The 12,373-nt window shown below is 30.7% G+C and overlaps 1 protein-coding gene across 1 annotated transcript; it reads right to left on the reverse strand.

Annotated features, from left to right (window-relative positions):
• Nucleotides 1-1,074: 1,074 nt before the first annotated feature.
• Nucleotides 1,075-11,928, reverse strand: LOC111086845. The gene is made up of 3 exons (XM_022391382.1): nt 11,720-11,928; nt 9,508-9,633; nt 1,075-8,519 (listed from the first exon to the last, which is right to left on the reverse strand). Exons 1-3 carry the CDS (start codon nt 11,768-11,770, stop codon nt 8,208-8,210), a joined length of 489 nt encoding a protein of 162 aa, XP_022247090.1. The 5' UTR covers nt 11,771-11,928; the 3' UTR covers nt 1,075-8,207.
• Between the last annotated feature and the right edge of the window lie 445 nt (nt 11,929-12,373).

A 12,373-nucleotide genomic window follows, 5' to 3' on the forward strand; every position in this document is an offset into this window, starting at 1 on the left:
CAGAACAACAACCCATGAAACATCACTTATGTTTGGGTGAAGGGTATAAATCACCACTGAACATTTAACATGGTTGTTCTGAAAATAATACTAATAATACTACAGATAATAAACCACTTACATGAGAGAAACCATTGAAAATGTCATGAATTTGCTACTGAGAATCTGAAGTCAACCAGTGACAAGACAATATTTTGTCTATGTGGACAGGTTTAAGTTCTAACTTGCATGAGGATATAAAGTGTAAGATTAAGTTCCAAGATGCATGAGGATATACACTGTAAAATCAAGTTGCATGAGAATATGCAACATAATTTTAAGTTCCAAGTGCAACGTAGTACCTGTAGTGTTGTTGTCTTCCCCATATTAATATTATTTGGCAGGTATAGATGAATTATCATTTGTGTTGTGTGTGTTATGTATCCCAAGAATTCACTGTGTGTCTTTACTGAGTCAAGTTGGTCAATGCTAACGTAGATGATCTAGTGCCAGAATGAAATGTCAAACTAAGAGGAATTGTCATAATATCATTGGTTAACATTATTAAGCCAATCTAAAACATTGTATTTGTATAACTTATACTTAAGATAATGAAGATATATCTTGGATAAGAAGTTTCCAGTAAATGTTACATTGTATATATAAAGATAAAGGTGTACACACATGCCAGTTGTTAATAATTATGAAATAATTCATAATTAGCTAAAAATCAAATCATAGATATAAGGTCTGTTAGCAAATTTATCAATTCCAAATGTCACTGTTAGTCTGAGCTTTGTGAGCTAACATTCAGTAATTTGAATAGGGCCAAGTTTTAAGCAGAACTGTGCCGACACACTTTACTTGTTTATAATATCAAAGAAAGACTAAATCCAACATTTTATTGAATTTAGAAGATATGATACAAGTGGATGCATAGTATTTTTATCTGTTTAATAATTACCATAAAGTTGTAGAAAGTTATTTGCAATATCTTATCTTGTAGTGTAAAACAAATAATAAAATCTTTAAAAAAAATTATTTGATGTATGCTCTTTACTGTAACGCAAAGGTAAAAATAACAAAAACTAACAGTAACATAAGACTTGAAACTTTTATTGATTAAAGAAGATGTTCACAAGTTTGAAATATACAGTTTCATACGTATTTTATAAAACCCAAACTTCCACGGTTCTCCTACACAAGAACTATGAGAATTCAAACTAGGTTTTAATTTGAACCTTTAATAAATGGTAGAAAAATAACCATTTCATCTTAACTTGTACAGCTGTAAACTAGGAAAACATACAGATTAGCCACTTGCCAAGGTCAGGAGAAAAGCATTTATACAGCTAGGATTTAAAAATGGAGGTATTTAAGTACAAACAATTTCAATTGTTACAAACTGCATTCTGAAAAATTGTTGAAAGACAGAAATGAAAGCCAATCATTGGTACTTTTGAAAATTTAAAACTCAAAACCTCTTGGCAAATGGAAGTGATACTGAAGTTTTTGTTTTTTGTGAACAATAATAATGTTCTGAGGTAGCTTAAAACTGAACAATGAAATCTGACACATAACATAGCACAATAGATACCTTCAAAATGAATGTATAATGGATAAATTACTCTTAAAAGTCTGCAGTCAAACAAGATGACCAAGGACACAAGAAATTTCAAATTGTACTAGAAATATTTGGGCTAAAAGCTTAATGAATAAAATAAATCAATTATATTTTATCTAAATTAATGGAATGATGAATTTCATCAAGAGATTCCTGGTGATCTGGTTTGTCTGTTTACTATTCATGTTTTCACATAATGCCATTAAAATCCTACAACTTACAGGAATGAAACATTCATTTTAAAAAAACAACAAAACTGCATATTTTACTAAAACATAAAATATATATGGCAGCCAATGTTTTCAGTGTTATGCTTCTAAATCCTACTATTACTATTGTATCCAAATAGATATAAGTAAACGCTTATGTCTCCTGGAGAAATCAAGGAACATCTAATGTAAATCTGTTAGCACAATGCATAGTGGCCTTCTTTAGAACTTTTCCAACTCTAGAACACTCTCTAACAATAAGACATATATAAGATGAATTACCTACAAGATAAAAACTGCCTGGAAATGTTAACAACACTAAAAAAGTTGCTCTTATTGACTTCTGAAAACTTTTGCACTAGTTTTTAAACTCTTATGACTATTGAAAACAAATCATCAAGAAATGGTGTGACTATCTCAGAATCTAGTGTATTCTTTCAATTTAGTTCCATATTGTAATTTACAGATACTTTAGGTCCTTTTAAAAACACAAAGATAAGTGTAGCTATCTTACAATTCAGTGTATTTCAATAAAATTCTTTCAGCTAGCTTTCTAACTTAATTTTAAGATAACTTTGGTCCTTCTAAAAACAGATAATCAAGAATAAGTGAATTATTTTTTTTTATGGAAACTAAAACATTCAGCTAGTTTTCTAACATATTTTTCTTAGCCCTTAGAAAATCTCTAAAAATAATTCAAGGGAAAGTGTATCCAATAGTCTATTCAACAAAAAAATCTTTTAAAAACTTTTTTCACTTTGTTTTTAAGGTCTTTAAATTGTCTCAAAAGAGGCCATGAAGAAAAATCAATACAAAGTTAAAAACAACCTATTTCAGCATTTAAATTATTTTTCTAACTTCGGTTTTCAAGGCTTTAATTCCTCTTAAAATAGGTTATCAGAGAAAGGTATAGTCAATTTAGAAAATAATTTATCCTAATGAAAAAAATCTATTAGATTATCATTCTATCTCAATTTACCGATACCGTACATCTTTTTACAACAGGTTAAATGAAAGAAAGATGTAGCCAACTTAGAACCAACTCTACTATCTGAACATTGACAAAAACACATTAGTAAGTGATAAGTGACAGGATTTAAACTCAGATCTCTTCTTGCTCCATTAGTGGAACATCAGTCAAACCAAATTTTTAAGTTTCATATAAAGTTTTGTTAAAATATACTCATAAAATATATCTACCAATATGATTAAAATACTATTATTGACATACTGTACATCTATTCTTAATTAAATGGTGTGGTTAATATATCAGCATAACACAAAGAATAAAAAAAACCATCTAAAAGGGTCAATTCTTTAAATATGAAAAGAGTTTTTGACCATAAACATTAGTTACACACAAAAATTGCATACACATAGTATATATATTTACATAGTAAGCTATGTACACAATATCATATTTTTACATCTCTGTACTTTTCTGCAGACAAAATTTCCCAATAACTAAAGCCAGGATGAGAGAAAAAAATAATAATATAAAGAAAATAAAGACAAATTATTTATTGTATCACGTATTTCTGAATTATCATTTCAAAACCGACATAGTGTATTGTATGTAAACTCTTTAACAGAACAACGTTTAAAACAAAGATACCTTATGAACTTAGGACTATAAAATTACACCTTAGCTTCCAAAAAATCTACTGCTTTTATGTCTTATAGTAGGCCAAAAATCTCTTATGCTTCATAATATTTTCAACAAAGAACAAATGTCAAAGTGAAAGTGAACAGCTTTCATTAACTACTTCCACAAGTTTACCAGCAAGTACAATGTGGCCACAGTACCTAAAACCCGTTTTCAAGACAGTAGGTAATATAGGACACAATAAACAAAGACAATTAAAGACTTTCTCCAAACACAACTCTTCATAAAGACAACTGATCTCTGCACATACACAGTGATTCACTCCATATATACATACCACTACTCTGGGTTAGCAATAAAATGTAAGTAGTACTTTCAATGGTTTACATAAAGAAGGGAACACTGCTATAGCCTCCACATTATGGCTTTACCTATGAGCATTACATAAGATGTGCAACTCTTTCTTTGAACAACAATAATGAAACATCGTGCTGCCTTTGAGATAAAAAAGACAGATGTCTAAACTACAATATGAAGCACAACACTTGTGTACATACACATATATTCAATCCTTAAATCATGGTCCTCAAGATGAGGCACCAGAAAAAGTTACACTTCATTTGTGAGCTAGTAACAAGCTTTTACCTATAATTTTACAAATAGATGGTAACCTCTCAACTCTATTTAAATATTACACCATTATACACAAAACTTCAGTGAATTAAGTTTTCAGCATACAAAAAACACACCATCAGTATATGTGTATTCATCATGAATAGCCATGAGCTCTCAAATAATTATTATCAAAACTTATTTAATATATATATATTTCATTTTCAACCTTTTCTTGGCAATGGTTATTTAGAATTTAAATGCATCCATTCACTTGTATTTGCAAAAGAATATGCATAAATTTATGCTATTTTGATACAACACAAAAAAACAAACAAAATGGTTACTTTATGTGAATGTGTGTTCTTGTTTTCTTATAGCAAAGCCACTTCAGGCCATCTGCTGTGTCCACTGAGGGGAATCGAACCCCTGATTTTAGTGTTGTAAATCTGAAGACATACCGCCATCCCACTGGGGGACTTGCATGAATGAAAAAAAAATTATTGGATATTGTGACAACACACACTTGAATGACCAATCTGGGATAATATTAGTAAAATAACCATTGCAATATTTCCTTTACCAGAAGTAGGTCATGTACATGAGGATTATTTATCTTAAGCTCCCAAGCATAAAAGAGTAGCGAGACAATTTGAATAAAAATAATTTTAAATTTTTCTACAGGTTACATCATGTATATCTAACATATTATTTAATATATTAAAAGATATTTTATTGCAGAATACTACTGACATACTAATATAAAAGGTTAATACCTTAGAAGCAGAAAATTAATGCTTAATAAAAAACTTCAGACACTTTGAAATGCAGTAATCGTATTTTCAGTGACAGTGGAATGAAACTGCATTCAAATTAAATAACTGACATCGCTCAACTTTTATTCATTTTCAAGTCTTAACAGAAGTCACAATACCTTTTGTTATAAATATTTACTTTGTACTTTCTTGGTAACAACTTTCATCTACAAACCTTGTTAGTTTTGTATCCACATTCATTAATAGTTACTATATTCTAAAAGCCAAAAAATGAAGTTTTAAAACTACTCAAGAAAATGTTTTACAGAATCAAAAACTTCCATTATCTATAGACACCCTGTCTGCATTAGTAATCAACAGAAATATTAAAGTAAGGTCTTTTTACACTTCTTTATGTGCAGCCTATTAACAATTATACAAATTAAATGTAAAACCATTTGTTTTGCTGAAACAAAATACCAGTGAATACCTTGAATCTGGATATGTTAAACAGAAGAAATCCTAGTTTTAAAAGTCCAGTGACTTTGCCATCTGCTGTTATTTTAAAAATACTACTAACTTAAAAACGAATTTTGTATGGCTAGACAGGCAGTTGGGATTTTAGAATCCTTAAATATGAACGATAATTCATTCTTAAAACCTATACAATTTTTCATCTGGTGTTTCAGCTGATGCAGAGGTTTGTACCTTGGTTTTAACTGTATCCCTCCTTTTGAATTTCCTATTTTAACTAAGATGTTCTGTTTTTGAGAAGATTTTGAATGTTTCACAATTTCTTTGTAATTGCAATTCAAATTATTATTGTTTTACTATTGCTCATTTTACCCTAAACACATTCCAGTATGTCTGACAATTTTGTTTTCATTTAACTTTTTTTTTTCACCATTGTAGCTGTCTTACTACTGACTTCTAAACTTTGGCAAATCAACTACCAACACAGATTAACTAAAATAAACGTTCTGCTTATACTAACAGTACCATATCTATTGAATCCAAATATTCTGATAGATCTCAATAGATCCTGCTGTAATCCTGTAACAGAAATAATACAAGTGTAATTTTTTCAGGTGTCCCATACAAAAATACAAATTATAATAAAGTATTATGTCCATTTACATAAAATGAGGGAACATCTTAGAGGGACTACTGTACGAAATGACTCCCTGAGTTGGAGCCCTCCAAGTATGCACCACAGTAAAAGTATAATGAGGTAGGAGAAAATGCTTTACTGATGCTTAAACTCAGCTAACCTTTCACAGGCAGTAGGTAGTGTTGCTTCTTCAGCCCCCTCAACACTCATTGTGCTGAAGTTTACTTATTTAGACAGCAAGAATGAATAATGATCACAACAAATCAAATCTCATTAACTTGTAGCTGTTTTAACATCAGTTTACTTGTTTTGGTTGCATTTGTACACTTCCTCCTGTATTATTATCATATTTTTGTGATATAACACACCAATTTGTGCATTTTTAAATCACTAAAACCAAGAAAAATTATGCTTAGCTAACAATGGTGGAACTTTCTCCAAATTCTTGCTGAGAAGGCACTGAAGGTAATGTGGTGGTTGAAGATACTAGATTTCAAACAGATCTATTATTCTGAAAAACTGCAGGTACTAAACAGAACAAGAACTAGGCTCATGGAATTCTAATGTCACATGTATGTTAAGGAAATACAATTTATTCTATACCTTTGTAAAAAAAAAAAAATATTTCCAAGAAATTTCTCAAGACATGTATAAGTGTAATATATTGTATGGACAAAGTGCAGAGCTATAATAGTTGTACATTAACTGTCTAAGCAGTTGCATAGCGATTTTTGTATCAGTTTTTAGGTTCTTATAATACATACTATTTTAACATATATATGTGTGTGTGTGCACAATGCTTTAGTCATTAATAAACTCAAAACAACTAAGGAAATTCAATTACTTTCTTTTTCTAAGAAATGACAAGTTTGAAGCAAAACCAATATATCTACTAACTAATGCTGAAATGTATGACTACTTAACTTCTGTTATGAGTGTACATGGTTTTTTTATTATCATGAAAAGATCAGTAATCATTATCTGAATCATTAAATGTAAGACATTTTCAGAAGAAAATGAGGTAGGAAACAAAGCCATAAACCTCTGTATCACATACAGTCAAGTCATTTGAAATAAACAGATAAGATAATGTGCATACCGCTTAAAGATAAAATGAGGATAGTAATAAAATATGCTCCAGATCTTTTAAGAAAATGGTTGTCCTTCTCTACTATAACACACTTAAAACTACAATGGATGTGCCATTAAGAAGTGATGACTATCCTTAAGATTGAAATACAACAACATTGGCACTCTTATACGTTTCTATTGTTTGTCCTAAACAGTTAAAGCCCACTAATTTCTCTAGCTGTAATAGGAATGTAATAAAATCAGTAAAAAAAATAACTTGTTGTAAAAGAAAAACAACATTGCAAGAAGAAGTTAACCTGGTAGAAATAATCTTAATTGTGCTAAATATGACACTTATGTAAAACTTCAAATAAAGTACATTAATATACATTGTATTCAAGAAAAAAATGGAATCCAGGTGGATTTTTTTTGCTGCAGAACCTGAATATGGCTAAAACGATAAATAGCTCAGGTTTTAAATTTGTTTAAATTATGAGCACTAGTCAGGTGTCTAAAAAGCAAGGAACTAAAACAAATCAAAACAAAATGAAAAATTATTGTGAAAATGAAAAGAATCTTTAAAAAAATATCTGAGATTTTTAATAGATAAAAAAAAAACACTAATTTTTTTTTAAAGGGACAATTACCACACGACATCTATGACAGCATGATAAAAAGGTGCAGATATTTTTTTGCCAAAGATCTATTTCCATTGTGTCAGGATCTCAAGGATTTCCTTCCAAGTTCCAGTAATAACTACCAAGTAGTTGGAATGTTCTCATTCAAATATGCAGGAACAGCTTCACAAGTGTATTAGTGTTGGATGGATGAGTTTTAAGTTCCAAGCTCCTAGCCACATAAGGTACTGACAACAGACATGTTTAACGAAACACATTCCACAATGGCTGTTGTCCATTTATTTGTGTGGGCATCCATTCACTTGTTCAAGATCTGGATAATACGAAACTATGGGAAGTTTTCAGTAAACCTAAGGTTTACGTGTTATATCTTTTCCTTGCTCTCAGTAAAATGTTAATTCACATACGTATGTTTGGTAGAATGGAAAACATTATATAAAGTGTAATGTGTATCTTTACTAACATAAATATAAAACTGTGTGTAAAAATACCCGCTTCCACTGATGCAAGAACCAAACCTGGTTAATCTTCCGCAGCAGTTCTCTACTGCTAACAGAACAAGAAGTGTACCAGACTTGGTTAAGGAGACTTACTGATTCTTATCAGGTCTGAACAGAAGAGTCCCAAGGAAAATTAGCGGGTGATAAAGATGCGTGGCTGAGAGAAGAAGTTGCCTGAACTTCACAAAGTGGCTTAGTAATGGAGTTCTGGTGTGAAACCCCTTCCGCTGCTGACTGTGTACTGGCCTGAGACTGTTTTTGGTTGTTATCACCACACTCGTGCAGTAGTGGAGGAGTAGCAGACACGTGATCACCAATCTCAGTCCATCCTTCACTCGCTTTCTTGTCACTTGACCTGTACCTGACTCGATTCTTGGGCACTGGTAGGCAATCATCGGTGACCCCTGTTACACACTAAAGAAGAAACAAAAAATGAGATAAGACTAGAAAATTATTACACAAATATATTTTGGTTAAAATGAAAACATTATATCAAAACCGTTTACAGTAACAGAAGTTATTCTATCTAATTCCTATTAACAAATTAAAATTATTCAGTCTTGTAATGAGTTTATATTTTGTTACATGTAAAGGTCTGATTAATTTGCTTTTCCTGCAAAAGATGTTTTAATAATGTGATATTTATTATTTACATTTTTGCAACACAAAACATAAAAAAATATTTTTTTACAGGCCTAACTTATCTGCATCCCATGCTTCATCAATAAATACTCTCACAAAGAGAATTTCATAAAAAAGTCCTAGTTTGTGTCTTTAAAGTGCACGAAAAACCTTCATGAGAAAAAGACAATGGAAAAAAAAAAAACTACACCTAAACTCTTAATTTTTAAATCATAACAAGTGATGTTCAAACAACAAACAACAGTCTACCCATGCTTCTCATTAAGGAGACCCCACAGAAAGCCTTGCTAGTCAGCCCAGTGAAACTCAGAAAGAATGCAAGTCAAAGAGATCACCATGCCCATGAAGATGCATACTCACCACATGACACAACTTTTTAGTAACTGCCATCTGCATGTTTTAATCAAACATGTGCTTTTTTTCATCAAAATAGTTATGCTTCTTTATTATAAATTATCTCTAGTAACTGTCAAGGTTTTCTATTCATTCGTAACTATTAAACCCCTTTGTGTGTGCCACTAAACTGCTTTCCAGAATTACTTTGTATTCCACTTAAACTCACAGTTTCCATGGTTTTACTAAACATCACTGGTAGAACTACTGTTTGACTTTCAGTGTTCAATCTATGCAGTACGAGCTAATAATGGTTCATTTAGAGATGTGCATGTGTTTGTTACTTGAGCATATTACAATTAATTTGTAATAAAAATTATTTTCACTGATTTACTACGAAAACAAAAAATCACACTTCTAAAACTACCTGTGGATTTTCTGTAATGTGGACTTCAGAATTCCATGGTATTTGGAGTACATTACGACTACTACTCATCAATGGATGAGTACAACCATTTATTTTACAGCTGCTCAGATCATCAGGATAACCACCCTAAACAAAACCAAAACACACAAGTTTATATTCTAATCAAGGTATAGCACATACAATAAGTGTATCACTTATTGTATAAATGGTATTCATATGTATGTGTGTGTGTATTGGATCATTATGATTGGCAAAAACGTGTTACAAGTAACTTGAAAATTAACTGTCCCCCGAGTTGTAGCATATTCCTAAAGCTGAAAGGATTTATAGTATCATCTAAGAAAAATATTTTCTTCATCATCTTTATAAATGTGATAAACAACCTTCAACATTTTTCCTTTTTCAATCCATTTATATCTGTAATTAGTATTAAAACATCCCCCCTTCACAAAGTATTGAATTTCCCCTGAGGCTTCACAAAAATCAATTCCTATCTGTGTAATGTTTTCACTATATCATAATAAGAAGGGGAAGTTCTGATTAATTGGAATATTTGACTGAAAAAATTCCATAATGTTGTTTTGAAAAATTAGGTGTGCCCAATTCTTTAAAGTACTGTGTCCTTTGAAAAAAATATGTACAGAAATTCTAGCACAAGGCTTGCTATTACAGACATTGGAGATCCTGAGTTGGCTTACAGTTGCTCAGTTCATGTGGTATTTCAGGTACTAAGCTCTCTTGAAAATCAAATATGTTTATAAACAAAAAGGCCTAATCATAGGTTTATGATGTTATTTAGTAAAATGAATGACTTGATAATAAAATGTCCCCCGAATGGGTCAGCAGTAAGCTTACGGACTTACAACACTAAAATATGGGGGTTCGATTCATCGTGGTGAACAGAGTGCAAACAGCCCATTGTGAGGCTTTGTATTAACATAACTCATTATCTAAGTAAAATTCTACAATTAATATATAAATATATATAAATGTAATTGTTGTGACTATAGTACTAGTTTATTATGAAAGCTGGCAAATGTAGTACAGCATAACTCTAGTATTAGGCCCAACGTTCTTTCAAAGCAAAAATCTTGGAACTTGAAGAAACATACAGATTTTTTTAGTAAATTTTGATGATAGATTAAAATATATATACATTTACCTATACCAGTACAGCATTTTGATAGAATAAAAGAAATTTCAAGTCTTCCTTTCAAGTATGAGTTAATTATGTTTTGCAGCTGAATAACATATCAATAACATACATTAGATGTCTGTGATATCAATGTAATATAAACTAGGGTATACATAACTCACAATCATTAAAACAGCAGTGTTTTAATAATAATTTACATATTTAAGTTAATGAAGTATGAATTTTTAATAAACCAAAGGTAAAACACACTACTTAGCAATATTATGCAACAACCTTATGAATTTTTTTATTAATTCTACTCATAATCACTGAAATATTTAGTAAACCATAAAACAGTAGAATAAGCATTTTCAATATTAGAAGCATTATTGAAATAAACGAAATAATTAGGAATTTAGGATGTACAATTTCCACATACTTATATTACAAACTATGAATTATTACTATTACTATGAATGAATTAGAAATCAACATGAAGCACAAACCTGTATATCTGTTTTTAAATCTTTATGAAGATAATAAATGCACAAGTCTATCAAATTTCAGTAACTTTTCTTTGCATACAATTTGCAGGCTTATACCGATGGAAACTGAATGCCTTACTTCAAATATTATGATTCTAGTTATCATAAAAGTGAATAAATAAAATATTTAATGATGGGGTGGGGGGTATTAATAAAGACAATTAATGCTACTATAAAGTATAATACAGTTTCATGCATTTACTAAAATGCAACCAAATGAGATTACAACTATCGTGAATTCATGTGATACAAGAGAATAAAATTACTGTTTACAAATGGTATCCATTGAGTAGACCACCAAGTTTAATGCTTATAAGAAAACATGTTACTACTTCCAGGTAAGAAACAAACAAAAATAAAAATTGTGGTTTGCACGGATATCTGAAACTAGGCAGATCACTCTACATTACTACTGAGAATGAAGACCACTGTTTTAGTGAAAATGAGACACATAAAGGATTTTTTTATATATCAGAAGCCGTAACAATGTTGTATTTCCTAACAAGCAATATTTAGTAAAATATCAACTTACTTTGGTATCCAAATGGTTGTCTAACACTGCATTTGGTACATGATTCAGCATTGGTGTAAAGCAATCCAATTCCTGAGATTTAGCATTGGCTTGTTGTTTGTCATTATGGAAACCTGAAAGATGACCATTCTGGCCATGGCCATGACAAGAAGAGTAGCGGATACCAAATGGAGGTGGTGGTATAGGTGGGCAACACCTGTAAGTGATGAAAAGGAATTATTTCTTTACTGAACTTTCATTTCATATCCCTCAGAAAATTATTAACTAGGTGTAACTTGAAATTTAATGACAAAATATAATAACAAGCATACCAATGGCCATACATACTACTTGCAAATAAATTACAAATTCTTGAGAACTATTCTCCCAGTAACTTAGCAAAAAGCATGACAGCCTAGAATTCAGGAATTGATCTCCAAGGCAGACACAGTGTAGACAGTCAATTGCACAGCTTTGCATAAAAACAAAAAAAGAAGCCTAAATTTGGAGTATATTAACATAACATAATGTTTTGAGACAACATGGGACCTACTGGTCCATCTCGGCTGTTCCATTCTCTGAACTAAATAAATTTTTCTTTAAATCTTAAAGCCAGCCCTTATCATTTATATACTTATCAAGCTTTTTCTTAAACTCACTTAAATTTACTGCCTC

The sequence above is a fragment of the Limulus polyphemus genome, unplaced genomic scaffold (genome assembly GCF_000517525.1).
Source record: "Limulus polyphemus unplaced genomic scaffold, Limulus_polyphemus-2.1.2 Scaffold1482, whole genome shotgun sequence".
Classification (NCBI taxonomy): Eukaryota; Metazoa; Arthropoda; class Merostomata; order Xiphosura; family Limulidae; genus Limulus; species Limulus polyphemus.

Bases quoted from the DNA above. Each gene is read 5' to 3' on its own strand.
- LOC111086845 (XM_022391382.1), bottom strand. From the start codon at position 11,770: ATGCTGAATCATGTACCAAATGCAGTGTTAGACAACCATTTGGATACC. The intron at 9,634-11,719 runs GTAAGTTGATAT...GGTTTTGTTTAG, and splicing joins ACAACCATTTGGATACCAAA to GGTGGTTATCCTGATGATCT. The intron at 8,520-9,507 runs GTAGTTTTAGAA...TTTCTTCTTTAG, and splicing joins ACATTACAGAAAATCCACAG to TGTGTAACAGGGGTCACCGA.